General features: G+C 43.2%; 6 protein-coding genes across 6 annotated transcripts; 5 read left to right on the top strand and 1 right to left on the bottom strand.

The window, feature by feature from the left end:
- The first annotated feature begins 296 nt into the window (after positions 1 to 296).
- BCIN_13g00260 (hypothetical protein) lies at positions 297 to 1,754 on the top strand. Its single transcript, XM_001547446.2, has one exon. The coding sequence runs from the start codon at positions 483 to 485 to the stop codon at positions 1,581 to 1,583; it is 1,101 nt and encodes a 366-aa protein (XP_001547496.2). The 5' UTR covers positions 297 to 482; the 3' UTR covers positions 1,584 to 1,754.
- A 568-nt stretch (positions 1,755 to 2,322) lies between these two features.
- Positions 2,323 to 4,488, top strand: Bcant1. Its single transcript, XM_001547445.2, has 2 exons — positions 2,323 to 2,430; positions 2,668 to 4,488. The coding sequence occupies exons 1-2, from the start codon at positions 2,404 to 2,406 to the stop codon at positions 4,222 to 4,224; spliced, it is 1,584 nt and encodes a 527-aa protein (XP_001547495.1). The 5' UTR covers positions 2,323 to 2,403; the 3' UTR covers positions 4,225 to 4,488.
- A 185-nt stretch (positions 4,489 to 4,673) lies between these two features.
- Bccdc9 lies at positions 4,674 to 8,301 on the bottom strand. The gene is made up of 5 exons (XM_024696603.1): positions 7,942 to 8,301; positions 7,615 to 7,856; positions 6,357 to 7,554; positions 5,541 to 6,309; positions 4,674 to 5,487 (listed from the first exon to the last, which is right to left on the bottom strand). Exons 1-5 carry the CDS (start codon positions 7,965 to 7,967, stop codon positions 4,951 to 4,953), a joined length of 2,772 nt encoding a protein of 923 aa, XP_024552416.1. The 5' UTR covers positions 7,968 to 8,301; the 3' UTR covers positions 4,674 to 4,950.
- Positions 8,302 to 8,813: 512 nt separating this feature from the next.
- On the top strand, positions 8,814 to 10,903 carry Bcded81. Its single transcript, XM_001547443.2, has 2 exons — positions 8,814 to 10,481; positions 10,581 to 10,903. The coding sequence occupies exons 1-2, from the start codon at positions 8,848 to 8,850 to the stop codon at positions 10,705 to 10,707; spliced, it is 1,761 nt and encodes a 586-aa protein (XP_001547493.1). The 5' UTR covers positions 8,814 to 8,847; the 3' UTR covers positions 10,708 to 10,903.
- A 3,000-nt stretch (positions 10,904 to 13,903) lies between these two features.
- Bcmrn1 lies at positions 13,904 to 18,141 on the top strand. Its single transcript, XM_001547441.2, has one exon. The coding sequence runs from the start codon at positions 15,155 to 15,157 to the stop codon at positions 17,624 to 17,626; it is 2,472 nt and encodes an 823-aa protein (XP_001547491.2). The 5' UTR covers positions 13,904 to 15,154; the 3' UTR covers positions 17,627 to 18,141.
- An 893-nt stretch (positions 18,142 to 19,034) lies between these two features.
- Positions 19,035 to 21,578, top strand: BCIN_13g00210 (hypothetical protein). The gene is made up of 5 exons (XM_024696602.1): positions 19,035 to 19,243; positions 19,365 to 19,642; positions 19,689 to 19,955; positions 20,010 to 21,173; positions 21,255 to 21,578. Exons 1-5 carry the CDS (start codon positions 19,147 to 19,149, stop codon positions 21,348 to 21,350), a joined length of 1,902 nt encoding a protein of 633 aa, XP_024552415.1. The 5' UTR covers positions 19,035 to 19,146; the 3' UTR covers positions 21,351 to 21,578.
- The last annotated feature ends 622 nt before the right edge of the window (positions 21,579 to 22,200 follow it).

Raw genomic sequence — 22,200 nt, 5'->3', positions numbered from 1 at the left:
TCCTGTTGATTCTAACGTGTCATGACTTTGGTCCTTCATCATTTTAACACTTTCTTGAACATTTGGAAATTGCAGCTTTGGAATTGCAATTAGAAGTTTAGAACACAGATTAAAATCCTGATAGTATCTCCTCTCATCTGAACTCTCAATAATTTCGAACATTTGAGACCTTTATCTCATTCCTTAAAAGTCAAGCACGAGTATAATAACTTCAAGCTTCATAAGATTATAAAAATTATCATCTGGCATACTGTGCTTTCCACGTAAACGAAGACTATTCACTTTTACTATGTACCGCGCTTGTCGACAAATCTTCTCTCAAGAATGACTAGCTTTATTTACGGCTGTTATTGATTCATTCACGCTAAGACCACATCATCTTCCAAGCCGTACATTTAAAGATTCCAATATATATTCACAAAGTGAGATTGTCATTTTCTAATCACGGCAGCTTCTTAATAAGTCAGATCGTCGACCATTACATGCAAGCACAATCACTTCAAAAGCAACATCGACCAACAATTCTGGTTTTTTTTCTTCTCATAATGAAAGATCTTCGCCAATTTCCCGAATTCAAAAGAGCTGACCCAGCGAAACCAGACAGTTCTCGTTATTCTCGTCATAATTTACAAACCATCCAGGGCACAGAAGAAACGTGTGCACCATCTTCCATCCCATCTTATAAGTCACACAGGAGCAACTCTTCAAGCATTTCTTCTAGCAATAACTTTATCGAGAACAAAGATCACCCACGGAAGCGTCTTTCGAGGGCAGAAGCCAAAATCAAAGAACTTGGAAATTTTGGTCCAAAACTAGTTGCTCTTGAGGGAAGAACACAGAGGCTTTTCATAGATCAGGCCAATCTTAACTTCAACCTTTTGGGCCGCCTTAAAATGCCACTGACATCGTCGTCCCCACAGAGCCGCCTTTCAAGACTGGGACCTCTTCAACACCCACATACATATCTCCAACATCCATTTAATTATGGTCAATCTTTTGTTACTCAGGCTTTTGAGGCCAACTCTGAGGATGTGGAAATGAATGATGCGCCAGACATTCCAGAATCAATTTTTGTTCCTGTAGATTCTGAACATTGGGACAAAGATGAAGTGGCAACTCCCTGTCCATTCATCAGACCCTTCGAAGCAGCACCACCGGCTCGGATCCCTTCAAAATCAAGTCAATTAATGACTCCAAGTAAGATATTCGAGAGTCCCCGGCATAATGCTCTTCAAACCACCACAACGAACATCCGCGATCAAATCGAGCTTGAGCTTTCCCACTTAATGTTAGCAAAGCATAACGAACTACGACTCATCGAAACTGAACTAGCCAAAGCACAAATAATGCTTGAACAGCTTAGACGTGTTCATTTAAGGCCGTTTAACCTTGTCAAAAATGAGGAGGGTCAGGTCTATGCAGTCAGGGTTGTGGTGAGGTCATTTAGTGGGGAGGAGAGAAGGCAGAAAGCAATCGCAAAGAGACAAAGGGAAGAAGAGAAGGCTGCAGAAGAACTAAAGATAGAGGAAATGGAGAATGGAGGAAGTGGTATGGGTTTAAGGAATAGATATGTGAAGAGGTGAGGGGTGGATGAGAATGTGAATAAGAAAGGGAAGGCGATGGAGTTAGTAGGCCCCAAAAGACTCCGGAGTGACGATGATTGATCAGCGAGTACATTGGCGTTAAGTAGCGAGCCTGAGTTGAGTCTATCATAATTCAAAATATATAGAATAAAGATTGTCCAATTCTGTCCAAAATATTAGCAAATTCTGAAGCGATGCCAGCCAATTTCTCCACCGAAAAGACAGAAAGAGTTCCGGATACAGTATAAGGTGGAAAGATGTCTAGAGCGACAACTTCCCTTCTTACTATTGAGTATGGTATCCTCCATCTAGGAGGAAAATAGCTCCTTTGATGCCGAGTCAATCTTCAGTAAAGTTACTAGAAGACATCACTCAATGCTTCTAAGATCTTAGGAAATTGGGCAACTAGACTGAATTTCGAGAATCAATTGAGACACCAAGAATCATTAGATACTTGATATGATTACCGTCAATTGACCGACGTCAGGTGGCTAGTAAGTAATGGTCTGCCGTTTCAAAAGCCGATTGTGATTGATGTGGCGCGTCGACGTCAAGGACGTGTTGATTATATAATCAAAATCTGGGGAAACCCTGTTTCCCCCCTGTGGTTTATACTTTTAGGAATGACGTAAATGGTAGGTACATTTCACATGCCCGAGAGTTTTGGTATATGAACTTCAATAATCTTCCCCTCAATTCTGTCTTTCCTCACAGAACACCATCAATTTATGACTTTACAAATATAAACATCTTCGGCGACAACATCGATTATAACAGAGAAATTTCAAGGTACTTTGTACCAAGGCCAGAAAGGACCGCCATGGCAAACGTTTACAATAGTCAGCTGGTATTACACCCTTCCTCTTTCTTGTCTATCTCTCTCTACCCAAAGCTTCCATTAGCCCGAATCGCAGTCCAGCAATCAGAGACTTTCCAATTTTGTCAATTGGAGGGGTCAAATGAGATAATTTGAAAGACTGAATTCACTTAGAATGCTTTATCATATTTAAACATTGAGAGCTCCAGTCTGCCAGTCCGAACCATTGGATATTCTACTTTTGTGTCAGTACTAACAATGTCCTAGGATGCGTTCACACAATATCATCAATATCATGATACCTCATCATCCTCCGCGACCTCAACAGCTCTCCCAGCACTCGGCCATGCCATAAGCGGCGCAACCGGGACCGCCATCTCAAACCTCTGTATCTACCCCCTCGACCTCATCATAACACGTCTTCAAGTCCAAAGAACTCTCGCAAATTCCTCCTCCCCCACTTCAAAAAAGCCCCAGGAATATACATCAGTTGCGGACGCCTTTGACAAAATTTACAATGAAGAAGGAGGGATCGCCGGATTTTACAGTGGGGTCTTACAAGACACATCTAAATCCATTGCAGATTCATTCTTGTTCTTCCTCTTTTATGGATATATTCGTTCAAAAAGATTACAATTTCATCACTCACCCTCCAAAGCTACACTTCCAGCACTCGAGGAATTAGGCGTTGGCGCATTAGCTGGCGGGCTATCAAAGTTTTTCACCACACCATTGTCTAATATTGTCGTGCGAAAGCAAACTCATTCAATGACTGCTCCCTCTGGCTCAAAATCCCCAACAATATCTTCAATAATATCGGACATAAGAGAGAAGAAAGGCATTACTGGTCTCTGGTCCGGTTACAGTGCATCTTTAATCCTTACTCTCAATCCGAGTCTCACGTTCTTTCTCTATGAGTTTCTCAAACGAGTCATGATCCCGAGAGATAAACGCGATGATCCAGGGGCACGGATTACATTCTTGTTGGCAGCGGTTAGTAAGGCGATTGCAAGTAGCGTTACGTATCCTGTGAGTCTAGCTAAGGCCCGAGCACAAGTCGACGGGTCTTCTTCTCCAGTTAAAAAAGAAAGTGTCGAGAAGCTTTCAAATAATGTGAAAGATGCAACAACGGATAGGTCCAAGAAATCTGCCCAAGAAGCACAGAAACATCTCAAAGATGTTTCTAAGCAAGCAAGAAAAAACACAATCATTCATTCCATACTCAAGATCTACAAGGAAGAAGGGATAGGAGGATTATATGAGGGCATCGGAGGGGAGATTATCAAGGGATTTCTGGGCCATGGATTAACAATGATTGTGAAAGACCGTGTACATGAACTCATTCTCTCACTTTATTTCATGGGTTTACGATTATTGAAACGCAGTCCCTCGCCAAAAGTAATCATCAGCGATGCGAGAGAAAAGGTCATGGAAGGAGGTGAAAATGCCTTACAGAGGCTCAAGAAAGTGGGTGAGGATACGCTTCAATCTGCTCGCGAGAACGGCTCGAGTCTCGCATCTACAGCCCAAAATTCGACTACCACTATCACACAGTCAGCAAAGGACGCCTCGGAGAAAGTGTTCAATGGAGTCAAAACTCTTGGAGGCAAGACAAATGATAGTGTTCCCACGGCGAATGAGGTAAGCGACAGAGCAGCTGCCATAAGGAACAATTTAACAGAAACGAAAACAACGACTACTGAATATGTGAACAAGGAAGCAGGTCATTTACTTGGGAATGCAGGTGAGCAATTAGGTGAGAGAATTGAGGGGTTAGGAGGAGAGATCAAGAGAGTCGGAAAGGCAGGAAATGGGGGACAGTAATAGGATCTCGTTTCGACTCTAAATTATTGGCCAATTAATTCATCATCATTCGATTCTATTTGGCATGCATGATATGTTAGGGAAAGAATTTTAAGGGATAAGCAGGCGGGAGAAAATTGACGCAAATACGAATATACACATAGCAGGATTGCTGGCATGAATTTTTATAACAGTTTGCTAGTACTCTAATAATACCTAGGCAGTTTTTGGTGATTCCCAAAGCTTTTTGGCGGAATAAAAGATTAGGAAGATGTGGATGAATCATAGCAACGTAGGATAGATCTGCATCTTGAGCGATAGTTCTGACTGGTTGTTCAGATCTACGGGTGACATTCAAATTTACCCTAAAATTCTAAAAAGGCCTAGACACCAGCGGATGCTCTATTGGGGAAGGGGGCAAGACTTGTGAACGAAATGCTTATTTATGGATGGATAGAAAGATTCAAGCTGGAAATGATGTAAGCTCAAAGCCTGTCGATATTGCGAATTATGTATAGTTGCTACCTATCTAGCTGATATTGTAGTTTTGCAGGCACCCACTCGTATAACTATAGCCAATATTGTAACATTTAATCTCATCTCATACAGTGCAACTATATCCCCACTCTTGACACCAACAACCCTTCATATAATTACCTCCAAACCCACCAGTGCCTATGAGGCAACCATTTTATAAGCACAACAAAGCAGCAGACATTCCACTCCCAACTATTTTTGTCCCGTGATCTAATACTCAAAATCATCATCAACACTCGGGCCCTTATTCTTCGTAACACTCTCCTGCTTCCTGTACATCTCCGCAACCTGTCTGCTACTCGTCGCCATATCCGGTTTCTTATCATCTCTAATCTTGATAAATCTTGGGAATCTTAACGAAATGCCCCTTTCTCCCCCTTTGTCGACGCCCTCCTTACAACCCGCCTTGTATCTCGGACTCAAAGTCAAATCAGCCGTCTTGACTTCCCAGACATATCTTGGCTCAAACCAAACATCAGGTTGATGTTGATTTCCTGAGGAATGGGAGTAGAACGGTTTGGGACGGTCAATAACTATAGCAGAGAGTTGGGCGTAGAGTTCTTCGAGAACTTGTTCGCTAAAACCAGTGCCAATGTTGCAGATAGTTTCGTAGGTGTCAGTTTGAGGGTTGTGACAGGCGAGGAGGAAAGCTCCGTAGACGGAAGTACGCTTTCCACGACCATAGTAGGCTCCTAGAACAACGAGATCGAGAGAATCGCCGATGCCTGAGAGATAATCCTTCTTGATCTGAGGCGGATGTTAGTATGATAGAGGAAATGAACTGAGATGAGAGTTCATACCTTAAGCCAATTCCTACTTCTTTTACTGGGCTCGTAACCACTTTCCGTGCCATCCAACATCTTCACCATCAACCCTTCGCACGATGCCTTGACACTATCATCTAAGAATGTCTGAATCTCATCAATCTCTTGGCCATTCATACTAGTAGCAAATTGAAATTCGCCTTCGACAGGCTGAAAAGCTTCATGGAGAAGTGCACGACGTTCTCGTAATGATTTCTCAACAACAGCTTCACCGTTCAGAAAAAGTAAATCGAAGGCGAACACACAAACTTTAACTTTAACATCTTCAACCTTAACATCCTTCTTCTTTCGTGTCATGAGTTGTTGGAAAGGCAAGACTTTCTTTTCAACCGTATCCCAAGCAACCGTTTCACAATCGAGTACAAAGCTCTTCGTATCTTCCTTGACCCATGTGTTTAGTTTGCCAAGAATATCTGGGTATTTCTTGGAAAGATCTTCTGAGTTTCGTGAGAATATAGCAGCAAGGCCTCCATCAGACGATTTAGCAGCAGCGGGTGTAGCACCAAGATATTGTTTGGAAGAATCCTTAGAAACGTAATGTATCTGGGCTCTTTCTCCATCGTATTTATACTCGCAAGTGAAAGTTTGATTTTCAAATCGATCCAGGACTTCTGTTATTGCTTTTGTTGGTTTGGCCAACATAGGCTTCAATGGTACACCGGGCTGGAGCTTGCAGTTATCTTTCAGGTTGAAGATGCCGTGCTCCAACATTGCTGGAATGATCACATCATAACTAGGAAGGGAGCTATCTCTGGTTAATAGCCATTCAAGATCTGCGGAAATATAACGTACCTGTGAACTGCTTTCAATATCGACTCTCCCTTCGCCATCTGTTCTGTGCTTGGAACCTTTCCAGAACCTTTCGCTTCAATCTCATGACATACCATTGCTTGAGCCAAAGACACGAGAACGGTCTTTTCTGCCAACCCAAGACGAAGCTTACCCTCTAGGAAACGAACAATGTATTTTGCTTCGCTTGCTCCACCCTTGTCTTTTGTGATGTCAACTTTACCTGACGAATGCGCATCAGCTGCGGAAAGCAACTTCTTGATCCCATCAACTTTTCGTCCCTGGGCACCGTTGCCTTGCATTGTAGCAATGTCGATCAGACTCTTCAGAACGCCTCTGATTGTCAATGGCTTTGGCTTGAACATTACAGGCTGATTTGATCGACTCTTAACAGCTACAAGTCCAAGATCACCAATCTCTTTCTGATCATTCTTGATGACGCTTAAATTTCGACCAGTAGACTCTCCGATGGCCTTCATAATTAATGATTCACCAATACCCAACTCAATTCCAGCATAATCTGCAGCCAACTTGTTGATCATGAGAAGAACTGTAGGTAAAAGATCATCTGGGGTAAGTCGAAGGACTTGACGAAGAAACAAGGAACAATGAGCCGCAATTACTAATCGCTTGGTCGTCATTTCTACCAGGGAGAATGTTGTACAAAGAGCTGCATAAGGTACTGGCTCTCCTGGTTTCCAATCCGGATATGGGTCTTTGCTCTTCGATTTCAAGGATGTTTGAATCTTCTCCCTAGCTTTGGCAGCTACTTCCGGTTTCTCGTCTCCACTAGATTCTAAATCCTCCTCGATTTCGGATTCTGATGCCGATTTGGATACATTTGAGTCTCTGCGCTTTGCCGGTTTTGATGGTGCTGTTGCTTGCACTTCGTCTTCATCCTCTTCATCTTCCTCTACTACCTTGGCGTTCTTACCACGCTTTGGTGGCGGTGACATGTTCTTTGAAGTGGCTTTTTTGGTCGATGATTCTGGCTCGGGTTTGGTCTGAGTTTTCATGCTAACGGGTTTTGGCGAAGGCTTCTTCTCTCTTGTTTCGGCCTTTCCAGCTCTTCGAGGCTTCTTCACAATAGGCTCTTCGTCTTCATCCTCCTCCTCCTCTTCTTCCTTGACTTCATCCTCAATTTTTATAGCCTTAGTCTTTGCTGAGAGTTTCGGACTCGCGGATCTTGATCTCTTCACACCTACGTTTGCAGGACTTTAGCTTCATAGAACTATTGCACCATTGTCTTGCTTGGACCTACCTTTCTCTAACTTTGCATTTTCTTTTTTTACTTTTTGCTTTTTATCAGACCCATCTTCTTTCTTGATCGAATCTTCGTTTCCTATATCTGAATCTCCATCTTTCATCTCAACATCTTTATTCTCTTCTGAGGCTTCTGACGCGGATGGCGAGCTTGCTGGCGGCTTGCTTGAGCTTGGCTTGGAAGAGAAAGATAGCTTCGATTGTTTTGCAGGCGCACCTTTTGGTTGGCCGAAGAACTTGCTGCAATCAAACAACCATTAGCATCATCACATCTGCATACTAGACAGAAACGAACCCCAACGTAGTTTGTGAATCTTTTACATACCCCAATGTCGCCTGCTTTGGAGGCATTGCGCAAAACGTTCGGATTGATAGAAACGTATGGGAGTTACCCACTATAGGAGCAAGAAGTCTGCGCGAAGCCACAATGTCGAGTTATGCGGCTGCAGGAGAGCTGGGGAATTCAACGATCTCGACCAATTACGCTCAAGTATTGACAATTCTGTAGCGTAGAGTTGACTTGAAAGGTGCGAGGTTCAATGTAAATGATACTTAGTATGAGATTACAAGTTGAATCAGTTCCGTTATTGTCATTCTCAAGTCTTCTATTCAAGCATTCAAACTTTTCCACTGACATAGATAGAGAGATATCACAGAAACAATAAATTCTACCTGGTAGGCATCCCGTCGCGTCATTGAAAATCAAACTACGCGTTTCTACCTAGTCGTTAGCTTTACCGCGTAAATTGGTTCCTGATCACATCGGTCGGTCGGTCGGTCGGTCGGTCAGTTCCGTTAGCTTCCGTTCACTAATAAAAGAGTCAAAGTCGGCTCTTCAAGCGCCCGATTGCTCGCGTATCAACATCACAGACTCAAGGAAGGAATGTAGGAAGCTGCTCACACTTTAGAGCTCGATGATACTGTCGACGATAGATTTGATAGAGACTAAAACTGTTTATAGATTAAATGAATGTACAGTAAGAATAACATCAGCGGCTTAAATGCAAAATAATGATTGATCAATTTGATACGGAATTTTGAAGAGAGCATTTTGTGGTTTGCGGTGTGACCCTTACCTTGATCTCTTATCAGCTCCCCTTCTGACTCACCAATTGAATTGTTTTGATGACTCCAATAATTATTAGAAGCATAAATTCCCCCACCAAATAATAATAAGTTCCCCTCCCCTCCAAACTTGCAAAACAATTTTGAACACCCAAACGCGATAACCATGGCCGCACTTCAAGAACTCGCAGATAGAACTCTGAAGACGGATGCGATCTATATCGATACTGATGTTGGCCAAGATGATCAATCAGCCACTGGTGCTGAAAGCAAGCCTTACAAGTCTTTAGCATACGCCTATATCCAACATGGTGGGAGCGAGGGAGGAAAATATCAATCAAGAGCCTCAACAACTAATGCCGTGAGCGCAGATGGTGATCCATCAGAGCGATTGGTATGGAAAGATCCAGCCAAGGCTGCTATTAAGAAGGCACAAAATGCCTTGGATGCACACAAGAAGAAGTTTGTGAAGCAACAACAGATGGCTGCCGCCGAGAAGGAGAAGGATGATGCAAGACTCAAGACACTCGAAGATTCGAAAAAGATTGTTCTTACCGAAGACGCCTCATTACCACCAGCAGTCAAGATCAAGATTATGCGCAAAGATATTGAATTGGGTGAGGGCGAAAAGAAGGGTACCCGTGTTAAGGTTTCAGGTCGCATTCACAGATTGAGAGAACAAAAGCAGGCTACCTTCATTACATTGGTTGATGGATATGGGCACTTACAATGTATCTTGCAAGGTGACCTAACCAAGACATACGATGCTCTCACTTTCGCACAAGGTACTTCTCTTACTCTCTACGGAGAGATGCGAAAGGTTCTTGCTGGTCAATCGGCTCCAGATGACCGCGAATTACATGTCGATTACTACAAAGTCATTGGCACATCTCCATCTGATGCCGATGCTATCACTAACAAGATTTCTCATCAACAAGATCAATGGGAGTCCTCTATGTTGGACAACCGTCACCTTGTCCTCCGTGGAGATACCGCTTCTTCAGTTATGAAGGTTCGTTCTGCAGTCGAATGGGCATTCGCAAAGGCATATAAGGAGATGTACTTCACCAAGATTAGTCCACCTGCATTCGTTCAAACACAAGTTGAGGGTGGTTCTACTTTGTTTGAATTGGACTACTACGGAGAGAAGACATATCTTACTCAATCATCTCAACTTTATCTCGAAACTGGTATTCCAAGTCTCGGAAACGTTTACTGTATCGAAAAATCCTTCCGTGCAGAGAAATCCCTGACCCGTCGTCATTTGTCCGAATATACTCACGTTGAGGCTGAATTAGATTTCATTGATTTCGATGATCTTCTAGATCATCTGGAAGAGATGATCAGCACTGTCATTAGTACCATTATGGCCGACCCAGAGATCGCCGGCTACATCAAGGAGCTCAACCCAGAATTCCAAGCTCCAGCCCGTCCATTCAAGCGCATGCGCTACTCGGATGCCATTGACTGGCTCAACGCACAAGACCCCCCTATTCTCAACGAAGAGGGCAACCCACATGTCTTCGGTGATGATATCGCTGAGGCTGCTGAAAGAAGGATGACGGATATCATTAACTTGCCCATTCTTCTCACACATTTCCCAGTTGAAATTAAGGCCTTTTACATGAAGAAAGATCCCCAAGATCCAAGAGTTACTGAGAGTGTGGATGTTTTGATGCCAGGTGTTGGTGAGATTGTAGGTGGTAGTATGAGAATGGAAGGTTATGAAGAATTGATGGCTGCATATGAGCGTGAGGGCATTAGTCCTAAGGAGTATTACTGGTACACTGAACAGAGAAAGTACGTTACACCCCTTCTTCTTTCCCCTACAATTGCGTGTACCCCCTGACCATATTTCTTCTAAACTATGAATGCACAAATTAACTAACAGTAAAATAGGTATGGTACATCTCCTCATGGTGGTTACGGATTAGGTCTTGAAAGATTCATCGCTTGGATCTGTAAACAACATTCAGTCCGTACATGTTGTTTGTACCCAAGATTTATGGGCCGTTGCAAGCCTTAGAGCAATGGATCATGGCTGGTGGTGAGAATGAATCAACTTGAAGGGAAAAGTTGCGGCGAATGGATGATATCGATAGCAGAGCCAGCAGATTTACGTTTCATTAAGCGTTAAACGAATGAATGATAGATCATCTGATTTTTGACCCGTTTCCAACTCTATGTATACATTGCGAATCTTAACAGTTTGAATAAAGTCAACATTGTAACATCAGAACTTCCATGTCTGACTTCTCAAAAGCTCCATGAGGGCTTGTTAGACTTTGGACATTAGAGACAATCACATATAAAGCTAATCAATTTTCACATTGTACAATTTCCGATGAAGAAACACCGCTAGAAATGCAATGCAATGGTAATTAAGAGGGCGTGAGTAAGCGAAGGGAAAGGAGGTGGGCGGGCATCAGAAGTAAGAATTTCAAACGTGTGGAGCAAATTTGATAGTTTGATCCTCAGACTTGAGTTGGGTATGTAGCATAGGAAAAATAGAAATGTTATTTGATGTCAAGTTTATGTATGTGTATATAGAGAGGTAAATTATCAATTCTGTATATCTCAAATCTGGAAGCTTCTTGATAGGCTGCTCGGGGGAGACTCTAGATATACAATTTTGAGACTCCTTTGTATTCATCTGCTAATTACACCTTGGAGATTATAGATCGATATCTATTAATAGGCATGTTTTCAATTTAGATCTCAATATTTTCCGTTTTAATTACTCGTAGTTATATTAGTTGGTGGCGAGTGGACAATCATTAAGCTACAATACACTACACTACTATCACGAGTCACGGGAAGTTGTTTCACGAACAAGCCACGAGAGCTTGGACCTATTGGCTCGGATGATGTTCCTTACTTGGTACTGTAGGTAGATAGGGGAAATCCTTGGAGATCGAAGGTTTGTGTGATTGCTGATGGGTGGAAGGAGGTGGTGTAATGTTCTGGAAGGATGGGTGGAAGGAAGGAGGTGAAGGAGGGAGGTGTAATGGGAGAGAGATTGGAGGTTGTGGGTAGCTGAAGGTACTGTGTACGATTGACTGCCAATGGAGATGAATGGGAAGGAAATACTACTTCTGATGGTGATTATAATAAATGTGGCTGGTTTTCACTGAGGCTGTAATTTGTCAAACCGGTCGCGTTGAGACGTAAGGGATGTTTTGAAAAACGTTGAAAGACGTTTTTGAGAACGGCTACCTATGACTTTAGCAGCAAAAGTATACTTAAAAATTTTCAGAATTAATGACAGACCAGTGTGACATATCGCAATGTGCTACTCTACATACATACGGAGTACAGTTATGCATAGCTACCTAGGAAGGTTCAGGGCTGCATCTTGAGACTTGGGATCCGTTGTCGATACTACATAGACATGTACGTAGCCTGTAAGTACTTGGCCATCCTGGATATACATCCATCCATCCGTATTATCTCAGCAATATTCTGGAGATTAAATCTGCGCATCTGAGTGTTCTGGCGCCTAAGTGCATCGATTGTTCGTATTGTATGGGAAGCAACAGTAGATACTAGAAGGGATGGGTGGGGCCGAGGGTTGAATAGAATGACATCTGTTCTTTGAGGGCTGAGGAACTTTTGTTGGGATGGCTAATGAATCTCTCAGAAGTGAAGCGGTATCATTGGATTTACACAGCTGATTGGATAGACATGGGATGAGACTCTCAGAATCGGCATCAAAGAATTGGACAATGGATTGAATGGAGACATCGATCACTTCGGAGAATATAAATCTTTTGTGCTCGCATGATCTCTGGAGCATGCCCTCAAAGCAGAAGAGCTGGAAAAGTCGGTGGGTAGTCGAGAATTTATCGAGGATTTTATGCCTATCGCGTGCAGAAACGAGGACAACCCATGGGCGGTGTTGGAGATCGTATGGAGTCGATGGATTTGGACCCTGGATTGATGAATGAAGATTAACCACGAATTCGATGCGAGATCCATAAGTGCATATCGTGTGCTGTTTTTCTCCATACTGCGCTTCAAGAATCAACACACAGTCGTAATGGATTTGCTCCTTTGGGCCTTCTCCATAGTAATAAAGTCTAGAATGTATTGTTGGTGCTGCGATTGGATCAGTGTGAGAATGCTGAGAAAATGAAAAAGACCGAGTTCTTTGTTTGACATATCGTACATGATTGTGGTTATGGCTATGGCTATGGCTTCGTGCCTCTGTTTGTATCAACATGGAGGTCCCAAGATATGCGCCGCGGCTATGGAGGATTCTGTATGTTAGGTATTGGTAGGCTGTGATGACCGAAATGAAAAATGATTTGACATCTTGACGCTCTTTCTGCGCAGATGCCTCGAAATGCATGTACCGGACACACATAGCATTTTGAGTTTGGGTAGCGTAGAGTGCTTACATGATAGTTGTCCCTCATATGAAGGGTCCGAGATGATCTTGGAAATGCCTGGCCTCGCCTCACTTTGGGTGCTTATAGGTAGCATTGTGACTACTATACTTCTGGCTGGACCGTGAGAGACAGAAGCGTCCCTTTCTTCCCTTTCTGTCCTGTCATATCTCGAGTGAACATGTGTGCATCGTATTGGCATGTGTGTGTGCACACCTGCGCATGTGGTTCCGTGTGATTTCATCTAATGAATTTCTGGTGAAATGTTTCTAAACAATGATTATTTTGAGATGATTGCATCAACATATTGGTAGCACAACCACCATTGGAAACGGTCTTGGAGGCTTCCAGGGGTAAAAGGTACCATGTTGTTAGCGGGCACCTAACGTGAAACCATGATGGTCAAGAGGTGCCTACCTGACATCCTGTCCATATTATAGCAGATGGCAGATTAGATACGATACTAGCAGACACCAGACACCAGACACCAGACACCAGACCATACATCAGACTACACCAGACTGTACCGTGCCATCTCCAATGCCATCTCCAATGCCATCTTGTATCCCATCCCATATCCTTCCCACATCTCCTCCCATACCGTACATTCATTTCCATATTCCGAGTAAAAGGGGAGAGTAATAATGAACTAACGAAGGCACTAGGTAGCTTGTTAGCTCGCTACTAGTGAGGTACTGGCGGGAATCATTCTGGAAAAGGAAGGACCCCATGCTAAATCGGACTATCCCACATTGAGCCATCGACCCAAGCTACTTTCGGCTTAATTAAAATGAGGAATTCCTCCCTTTTTCCCTCTATTATTCACCAATTCTAGACGCTGATTGGCTCAAACCACACTCGTTCAGATAAATTATCCAGGGTGTTATTTTTCATCATCCTATTCTATCCTAACTTTGCTTGCCCGCTCTCTATCTTCTCATTTCAGTCCTCTCTCACCCCCTCAGTCTCTCTCTCCCTCTCCCTCTCCCTCTCTCCATCTTCCTTCATTACTCTACTTCTTATATTATGCTTGGAACAATTCACAACTCCTTCAAGATATTGTTCAATTCTGTTGTACTCCTTTTTCGTTGATTTTTGATACCGATTATTCCTTCTTTGGTTAACTCGTTTTGAACACACTCTTTTTTGAAATCATTTCCACCAACAGGTCCCCATTTCAAGAGAGATTAAAATAAGCGGGTTGACTTACTTACATTCCCCTTTTTTTTTACCCTTTCACAACTCTAATTCTTGATCTTTTGATTCTCGAATATCGACAAGAGGATTGAATTGAAGAAGACACGAAGAGGAGCAGAAGAAGAAGCGTGTATTGAAAAGACGAAGAAGAGGAACAGAGAAAAGAATTCCAGGCAGTCCTTATCGATTCGTCCAAACTGTTCGATTAAGCTTGACGAAAAGTCTACCTCCTTTTTTAAAGACCAAACTTCTTTGTTGTTCCTATTGTTCCAATATTCTCTATACAACCCGCTCAAATCTTGCATTGAGCAGATATTTCGAAGCTCTTCTCTCAGAACTGCCCAATTTGCCTTCGCATTGAAACGGCCACTACTTCGATTGGAATCCTTTGCGGCCAAAGCAAAGCCCTTCGAGCATTCACTTAACTTCAAGCGTCCATTCCTTCGATCCAACACACTTCGATCACCTACCATATAGATACCTTGCGACGATTCACATCGACAACTCCTCCTTTCGATTCGAATACTTGTATACAAACTGAACCTATTTTAATATTCATATTTCTATCTACACAAGAATTTGTTTGTAGCGGCAAACATTCTCAATTCCAGCCAACCTCGAATATCTACATACCTAGCTTTGTTAATACATATCCAAACTTCACTTCAGACAAATACTTCGAATTTGAACTTCTCGGCACATCCACTCTTCTCGCGATCTTTGGCAGATTAATTTTCAGTTGGATATCTTTTGGTCAATTGATTCATTCAATCTTCAAGACCGAAAGTTCTTCAACGTGCCTCTGCAGGCACAGTTTAATCTTTCAAAACGGCGGTAATATCATCTCTTGTGCGGGACAGCTTTGTCCTGCCACCTCATCTTCTCGGGATGCAGGAGTCACAAACTCAAAATGGCGGATCTGGAGCGACATCTGTGAATAGACCCTTTGGGCATGCATCTAAGCCCTCCAGCAGCGATACGGGCTTCTCTCATGGCGCATACAGCTCAAATCAGTTTTCGATGGGTGGTTATGGTGATAGACATCCTCGCAGAGTGAACATTCCTTCGATAAATACACAAAGCATGGGTCAACAAGGTCAGAATGATATGACAACACCGGGAACCGCATTTGATATGCAATTCACGCCTTTGTTACCTTCACAGCTTCTTCTTGGTAGTCCATTCCAACCAGGGACTCCTTCTGCGTTTCAAAGTCCCCAATTCCAAAATTATGCAACCTTCCAACAGCAACAGCAGAATCAACAACAACCTCAGAGCCCAACTGGGCCCATGTCTCCTCAACTATACCAGAGCTTGGTATCCCCTTCGACTTATGGCGCACCTCAATTCTACAACCCACAATCTCCAACCGGCGGATTTGCTCAAATGAACAACGGGATGCAGAACATGAGCATGGCCCCTTCCTCTCCAGTACAGATGTCACCAGGTTTGGTTTCAGGAACTAGCCGAACTGTTTACTTGGGAAACATCCCCCCTGAGACGTCCGCAGAAGAAATTCTTGGTCACGTCCGAAGTGGCCAGATTGAATCTGTTCGACTTTTGCCAGATAAGAACTGTGCTTTCATCTCATTTTTGGATGGAAGTTCTGCCACACATTTCCACTCCGATGCGATTTTGAAGAAGCTTTCTATCAGAGGCCAGGATATCAAGGTTGGTTGGGGAAAGCCTTCTCAAGTACCCACCTCTGTCGCTCTTGCCGTTCAACAATCAGGTGCTTCGAGAAATGTTTATTTGGGAAATCTTGGTGAAGAGGTCACTGAGGACGAGCTACGTGAAGATCTTGGAAAATTCGGCCCAATTGATACAGTGAAGATTGTTCGTGAAAAGGCAATTGGTTTTGTTCATTTCTTGTCGATTGGAAATGCTATCAAGGCGGTCTCTCAGTTACCTCAGGAGGCAAAATGGCAGTCACCACGTCGGGTCTACTACGGAAAGGATCGTTGCGCTTACGTTTCGAAGACCCAACAACAGAATGCTGCACAATATCTTGGTATCGCACCAGGGTATGCTCATGTTCTTAATGGGGCTGATCGTGACTTGATTTCTAATGCTTTGGCTCAACAATCTGTAGCTGCAGCAGCTGTTGCCACAACTGCGGGTGGAATCAATAACCTTGGGAACCGAACTGTTTACCTTGGTAACATTCATCCGGAGACAACAATCGAAGAAATTTGCAATGTTGTTAGAGGTGGTCTTTTACATCACATTCGATATATACCCGACAAGCACATTTGCTTTGTCACATTCATTGATCCAACTTCTGCTGCTTCTTTCTATGCTTTGAGTAACTTGCAAGGATTGATGATTCATAATAGAAGATTGAAGATTGGGTGGGGAAAACACTCTGGTGCTCTTCCTGCTGCAATTGCTCTTGCTGTCAGTGGTGGTGCATCAAGAAATGTTTACATTGGTAACTTGGACGAATCATGGACTGAAGAGAGATTGAGACAAGATTTCTCTGAATATGGTGAGATTGAATTGGTCAACACACTTCGAGAGAAGAGCTGCGCCTTTGTCAACTTCACCAACATTGCAAACGCTATCAAGGCAATTGAGGCCATCCGAGGCAAGGAAGAGTACCGTCGATTCAAAGTCAACTTTGGAAAAGATCGATGTGGAAATCCTCCACGACAGGTCCAACAATCCCAATCTCCGCGCGGTGATGGTGTTAACTCACCTCCTCATTCGGGCGGTCTTCAACCCAGTCAAAATGGTTCTTCACCTACGGGTTCCGTAGCTCCAGGTTCAATCAATGGATCAAATGGAAATTTCCAACAGCAACAGCAACAACAGCAACAACAGGGATCTACTCCATCGACTATTCTTAACGCTGGAAGTAACAATCCTTTGACCATGTACCTCAACCAAGTTTCTCAACAAGCTCAACAACAACAACAACAAAATCTTGATCCATACTCTGTTGCAGCTCTTCAACAACAGCAGCAACAAGTTCTTGCAGCGCAACAAGCTGCTTTGTACGGCGGTGGTAACATGGATGAAATGAATATTCAGCAACCACAATCGAATGGACATGGTTCAAGCGCAAGTATTAGCAACACGAATGGTTTCCAATCATCTGGAGCACCCACCATGAATGGATTGTTGGCTCCAGCCAGAGGAAGTCACAGTAGGGCTGTTTCTCTCCCTGTTTTCGCACAACCAGATGGTAATGGAAACGGAGAGCAGCAGGGAAACCCAAGAGGTAGAGGACATCAATATCAAAGTTCTTTCTCTGGTGGTCTAGGCAATGGAGGTTTCAACAGCGGGTATGGACTTGGCATTGATGGACAAGGACATGGACTCAATGGTTGGGCCGAAGAGGAAGTGGCAGGACATTAATCAAGGACGGGGACTTTTAATGATTATTTTGAGCTTATAGTATGGAGGAGGAAAAGTGGCTTAGTTGATTTGTTTGAAATTGAACTTGCGTGCATTTGATAGGCATGGGCAGGAAATATTGTGTTGTAATACCGAGCTCTCAATTTCTTATTTATTCCATTTTATCTTTTCTTTACTACCTTCATTCGCTTTGTTGTGTTTTCTTTCTTGTTTTGGTCTTTAATGGCTTTTGCGTTCTGTGTATCTTCTTTTATTTCGTGGGGTCGAGGTGTGAAGGGGAAACATTTGCGGATGGAAAATTGAGAAAGGCGAGGATCTCAAGAGAGGGTGTTGAATGCTTGATATTGATATCCAGAAAAAGGGAGGACGTAATTAGAGAATTCAAGAGAGGATTGGATAAGAAATGATGAACCGTATGGGATTAGGTATCAGGATAGAAAGAAACTTAGCAACCTGACCCGGTGATGGGAGGCGGCTCTAGGAGAGGAATGAGATGGGAAATGAAAAATGAAACAAAACAGATATCTAAATCTTGATGGTGATAACTTTGTGAAGCGAAATTAGTCAATGCTTCGTATCTGTCAATTGGTTTGGAGTGTAGGTGAGTTCGATGAGATGCGTATATCATCTCGAGATCTCTACATTCCCTGGCTGCTCGTCTAAGTCAATAAGGGGAAAAGAACTCAACTTTGCCTAGCTTCCGCTCGTCGGTTGAATAAGCTGGAGCGTTCGGCCTGGCTTGGTTGAGATGATCAGATTAGAATTGCACAATTGATATACTATTTATGGATGAGCTGTATGAATGATCGAGAGTATAAGAGTGAACGTCATTTATCATAAAGGAATCGTAATGTTGGTGTTAGTCCATCCCTTGATATTCACTAAAGACATAGAGAGTGTTCCTGAGTAGGCTGAAGTCCCGACTGGTTGGTATCGACTCAGCATATGAAGAAGCTGTGTGAGAAATTTGAATTGACACCCAATGAAATTCGACTATGGTGCAATGTCTGGAAGGACCTCTTGATCAGATGTTTGGCTTACGGAGTAATGGTTCTGATGAAGGAGGGAGGACAATCCAAGATCAAATGGGAGAGGCAGGGGATGTGAGGGTCGAGAGAGTACAGAGGATTTAATTGTCAAACAAGACAACACTTCCAGCAAGTTTGAATACCTTATACATGTCAGAACCGTTCTTATATTACGAATTCCTTTCCTTGTTAACAAATCATCAAATTTGAAGTGGACGATTAGACACTTGTACTGCTACAAGAGCACAATTCATTTTGTGAGGGGCCTCAGTAATAGTTGTGGTCTGTGCACACCAATGACGATGGCTGGTGATCAACTATGTTTAGAACTTAGAATGAATGTAGGAAAGCTTTCCTTGAGTGCTTGTTCCAACTGCCATGATCTACGAATAACATCAAATCACAGCCCACAAACAATTGTCTAATCATTAACCAAACATCCACAGAAACAAAGAAAGCTTACCCTAGAAGCAAGCATATCGCTCATACAGGATGTGGAATGATGAAGACAATAATCCATACGGCACCAGCTTCGAGCGCCGAGATTCAATAACTTCTTCAAATGCTGTCCCGAATTCACCTGGATCCCGTAAGTTCTTGTCTCTCAATTTCACAACTTTGATCACTTTGTATCAAGATGTTCTCTGTTTTCCTGGGCTACGCGCCAGGTGCTGAGTCTGATGCTGACTCTGAGGGCTGGGATATCGTAGAACATGATTTTGGCGGACCACGCACTCCTTCCACCATCAGCGAGAACCAAGATAATGTACCAGAACAGCGCAATCTAAGTTATGATCCGAGTGAGGCAGGAAGTGATGAGGATTATGGCGAAGCGTCTCAAGCTACAAGGAGGCAGAAGAAGGGGGGGTACGATAGTCGCATTGAACAAATTCTTTACGAGAATCCGGAACTCCCTATTCTGATTGTTGACGCTGGGAAGAGTTCTGAGAGTGGAGGAAAATATATTGTGTATACGATAAGAACTGGGGTATGGTAACTAGCTAGGCAAAATCGACAAGCTAACATTATAGTAGGATCTTGAAGTCCGTCGTCGCTATTCCGAGTTTGCCTCTTTAAGAGATGCCCTCTCCAGGTTACATCCTACTTTGATCATTCCACCTATTCCAGAAAAGCATACCATAGCAGATTATGCTGCGAATCCAACCAAAGCGAAGGTGGATCAACAGATGATAGATCTTCGAAAGCGCATGTTGGCTGTTTTCTTGAACAGATGTAGAAGAATGGATGAGGTACGGAATGATGGGGTTTGGTGGAGATTTCTGGATCCAAACGCAAGTTGGGTAAGTCAACGATCTTTCATATTCCGCTACGATTCCTATTCTAAATCTCCTTAGAACGAAGTATTGCATTCCCATCCTATCGCATCAATTCCAAAATCCAACATGAAAGCCCCACCACTCGACCCCGCCAACCCCACACCTGCTCACGCATTCCTACCTGTGCCTGCATCCTCTGCGAAACTCAAGGCAGCTTCTACAGCTAATACCAATGCTCAAGGTATGATAGCACAACCCTCTGAGTATGCCACCAGTCCTTCCGCCGCAGCGCATTCTACAGCCGGGCCGCAAGTCTTTGGCAGAATCCCTCCGGAAAGTGCGAATTTGAGCGAACAGGACTTAGATCCATACTTCATAAGCTTTGAATCTTCTACAAAGGATTTAGAAGCATTGTTGACCGGACCTATTGAACGAGTGAACCGGAGGACATTGACCCATTTGTCTTCGCTGTCGACCGATTTGGCGGAACTTGGCGCTAGATACAATGGGTTTTCACTCTCGGAGCCGTCGGCATCTCTTGCAGCAGCTATTGAAAGAGTTGGTCAAGCTGTTGATTCTTCATACATTGCAACCGAGGAACTCTCTGCTTCTTTAGGTGCAACATTTGCTGAACCAATGCGCGAGAGTGCACAATTTGCCGGTGTGGTGCGAAGTGTTTTGAGATATCGCGTTCTGAAGAGAGTTCAGCAGGAGATGACTAACGAGGACCTGGCCAAGAAGAGAGCTCTTCTAGAGCAGTTGGAAAGAAGCGAAGCCGAAGCAAAGAGAATCGACCAATATCTAACCAATAGTGGAACTGGCAATGTACCGCGGCGGTCAAATTCGTCTGCAAGAGAACCACCACAAGTGAGACGTGAATCACCGCATGATGATACGGCATCAATCGATTCCGATTTCCCTCCAACCCATGGCGAAACTCCATCTGCTTCTCAAGGAATTCCTCAACAGGAAGAAATTCCTCCCACTCATCGAAAAAGTTCCAGTGGAAATTTCATCACCAACAAGATCTTTGGACGTATTAGTCATGCAGTCCATGGCGTTGTTGATGCTGACCCGGAGCGAACACGAAGGGATCAAATTAGCAAGACTAGAGAGGCAATCTCACATTTGGAGCAAGCTCAACTTGCATCCGCCCAAGATGTCAAAGATGCAAGTGCAGGTGTTCTCAAGGATTTGCAGAGGTTTCAAAAGGAAAAAGAAGATGATTTGAAGAGATATATGGTACGTATTCATGTCATGTTATATGCTCTCTTTCGTATACGCATACAAAAGTTGCGACGGAAATACTAATTACTCTCACAGCTTGCATATGCGAGAGCTCAAATTGAATGGGCTAAAAAAAATAAGGAAACTTGGGAGGAAGCCAAACTTGAAGTGGAGAAGATAGATGACAATTAATGCGGAAGGGATGAAGGCTTCATGGTGATGGATGACGGATGATAAAGTTAATCAAAGCTAGCAAGTGGGCAATGGTGGTATTTTACGGGTGGTAATATTGATACGGGTTGGATTAGTGGATATGAATAAAAAGGAGTTGGGGAGGAGTGGTATGTAATTAGGAACTAGGAAAAATAACTCTGCAAGCGCAGCCAACGAACAGAAATGATTAGAGATATACCCTTGAGATTGAGGTCGATAGTAGCTATGTGTATGAAATAGGTGAGATTCTTTTCTGAGACTTCCGACGACGCTGCAAAAGTCGAGTGTATTCACAGAAGCGCGTTTGCAATACTGAACGGATATCTAAGGTATAGTTTGCGAAGATTGTCTTCCATAGTCTTAGGTTGTTAGGAAGAGGAGAGGCGCGAGATTTAAAAGCCAATTATGGCTTAGGAATCAATAGCATGAAGTGCTTGGCTTTCGCACCTTTGCTTACAATAAGCAGCCGTAAGTCTAAGATGAGATGTGGAATTCATTGTTTGGTTACGTCTCGCAGAATACTGGCCAGCAAAAGATAACTAGCGAAGGAGATGAAGGGCGGAGTCATAAAGTAACAATCTGGTTGCGTAAAATCTCGAGTTAAGAAAGGGAAATGAAAGATATTGTAGCATGAATACAATGCCATGTTGAGATCCTTACCTTGAAACCAAAATAGGGCATAATCATATCACATGTCTATCTTTGAACCATTGCTTCTGATTGAGAAACTCTCTCTCAAAGGTATGATTCAAATTTCTGGTAAAGCAGGCTCAATATCTCAATATTGATAAGGATCAATGATGCAGCAAACTCAACATCAAAGCGAGCT

The sequence above is a fragment of the Botrytis cinerea genome, chromosome 13 (assembly GCF_000143535.2).
Source record: "Botrytis cinerea B05.10 chromosome 13, complete sequence".
NCBI lineage: Eukaryota > Fungi > Ascomycota > Leotiomycetes > Helotiales > Sclerotiniaceae > Botrytis > Botrytis cinerea.
The sequence above is the reverse complement of the archived record's forward strand: the minus strand, read 5'-3'. Positions and strand labels throughout refer to the sequence as shown.

Coding starts and splice junctions, on each gene's coding strand:
- BCIN_13g00260 (XM_001547446.2), top strand. CDS start 483: ATGCAAGCACAATCACTTCAAAAGCAACATCGACCAACAATTCTGGTT.
- Bcant1 (XM_001547445.2), top strand. CDS start 2,404: ATGGCAAACGTTTACAATAGTCAGCTG. Junction 2,431..2,667: donor ACGTTTACAATAGTCAGCTG/GTATTACACCCT, acceptor ACAATGTCCTAG/GATGCGTTCACACAATATCA.
- Bccdc9 (XM_024696603.1), bottom strand. CDS start 7,967: ATGCCTCCAAAGCAGGCGACATTGGG. Junction 7,857..7,941: donor CCAAAGCAGGCGACATTGGG/GTATGTAAAAGA, acceptor GTTTGATTGCAG/CAAGTTCTTCGGCCAACCAA. Junction 6,310..6,356: donor ATATTGAAAGCAGTTCACAG/GTACGTTATATT, acceptor AACCAGAGATAG/CTCCCTTCCTAGTTATGATG.
- Bcded81 (XM_001547443.2), top strand. CDS start 8,848: ATGGCCGCACTTCAAGAACTCGCAGATAGAACTCTGAAGACGGATGCG. Junction 10,482..10,580: donor TGGTACACTGAACAGAGAAA/GTACGTTACACC, acceptor ACAGTAAAATAG/GTATGGTACATCTCCTCATG.
- Bcmrn1 (XM_001547441.2), top strand. CDS start 15,155: ATGCAGGAGTCACAAACTCAAAATGGCGGATCTGGAGCGACATCTGTG.
- BCIN_13g00210 (XM_024696602.1), top strand. CDS start 19,147: ATGTGGAATGATGAAGACAATAATCCATACGGCACCAGCTTCGAGCGC. Junction 19,244..19,364: donor CCCGAATTCACCTGGATCCC/GTAAGTTCTTGT, acceptor GGGATATCGTAG/AACATGATTTTGGCGGACCA. Junction 19,643..19,688: donor TGTATACGATAAGAACTGGG/GTATGGTAACTA, acceptor ACATTATAGTAG/GATCTTGAAGTCCGTCGTCG.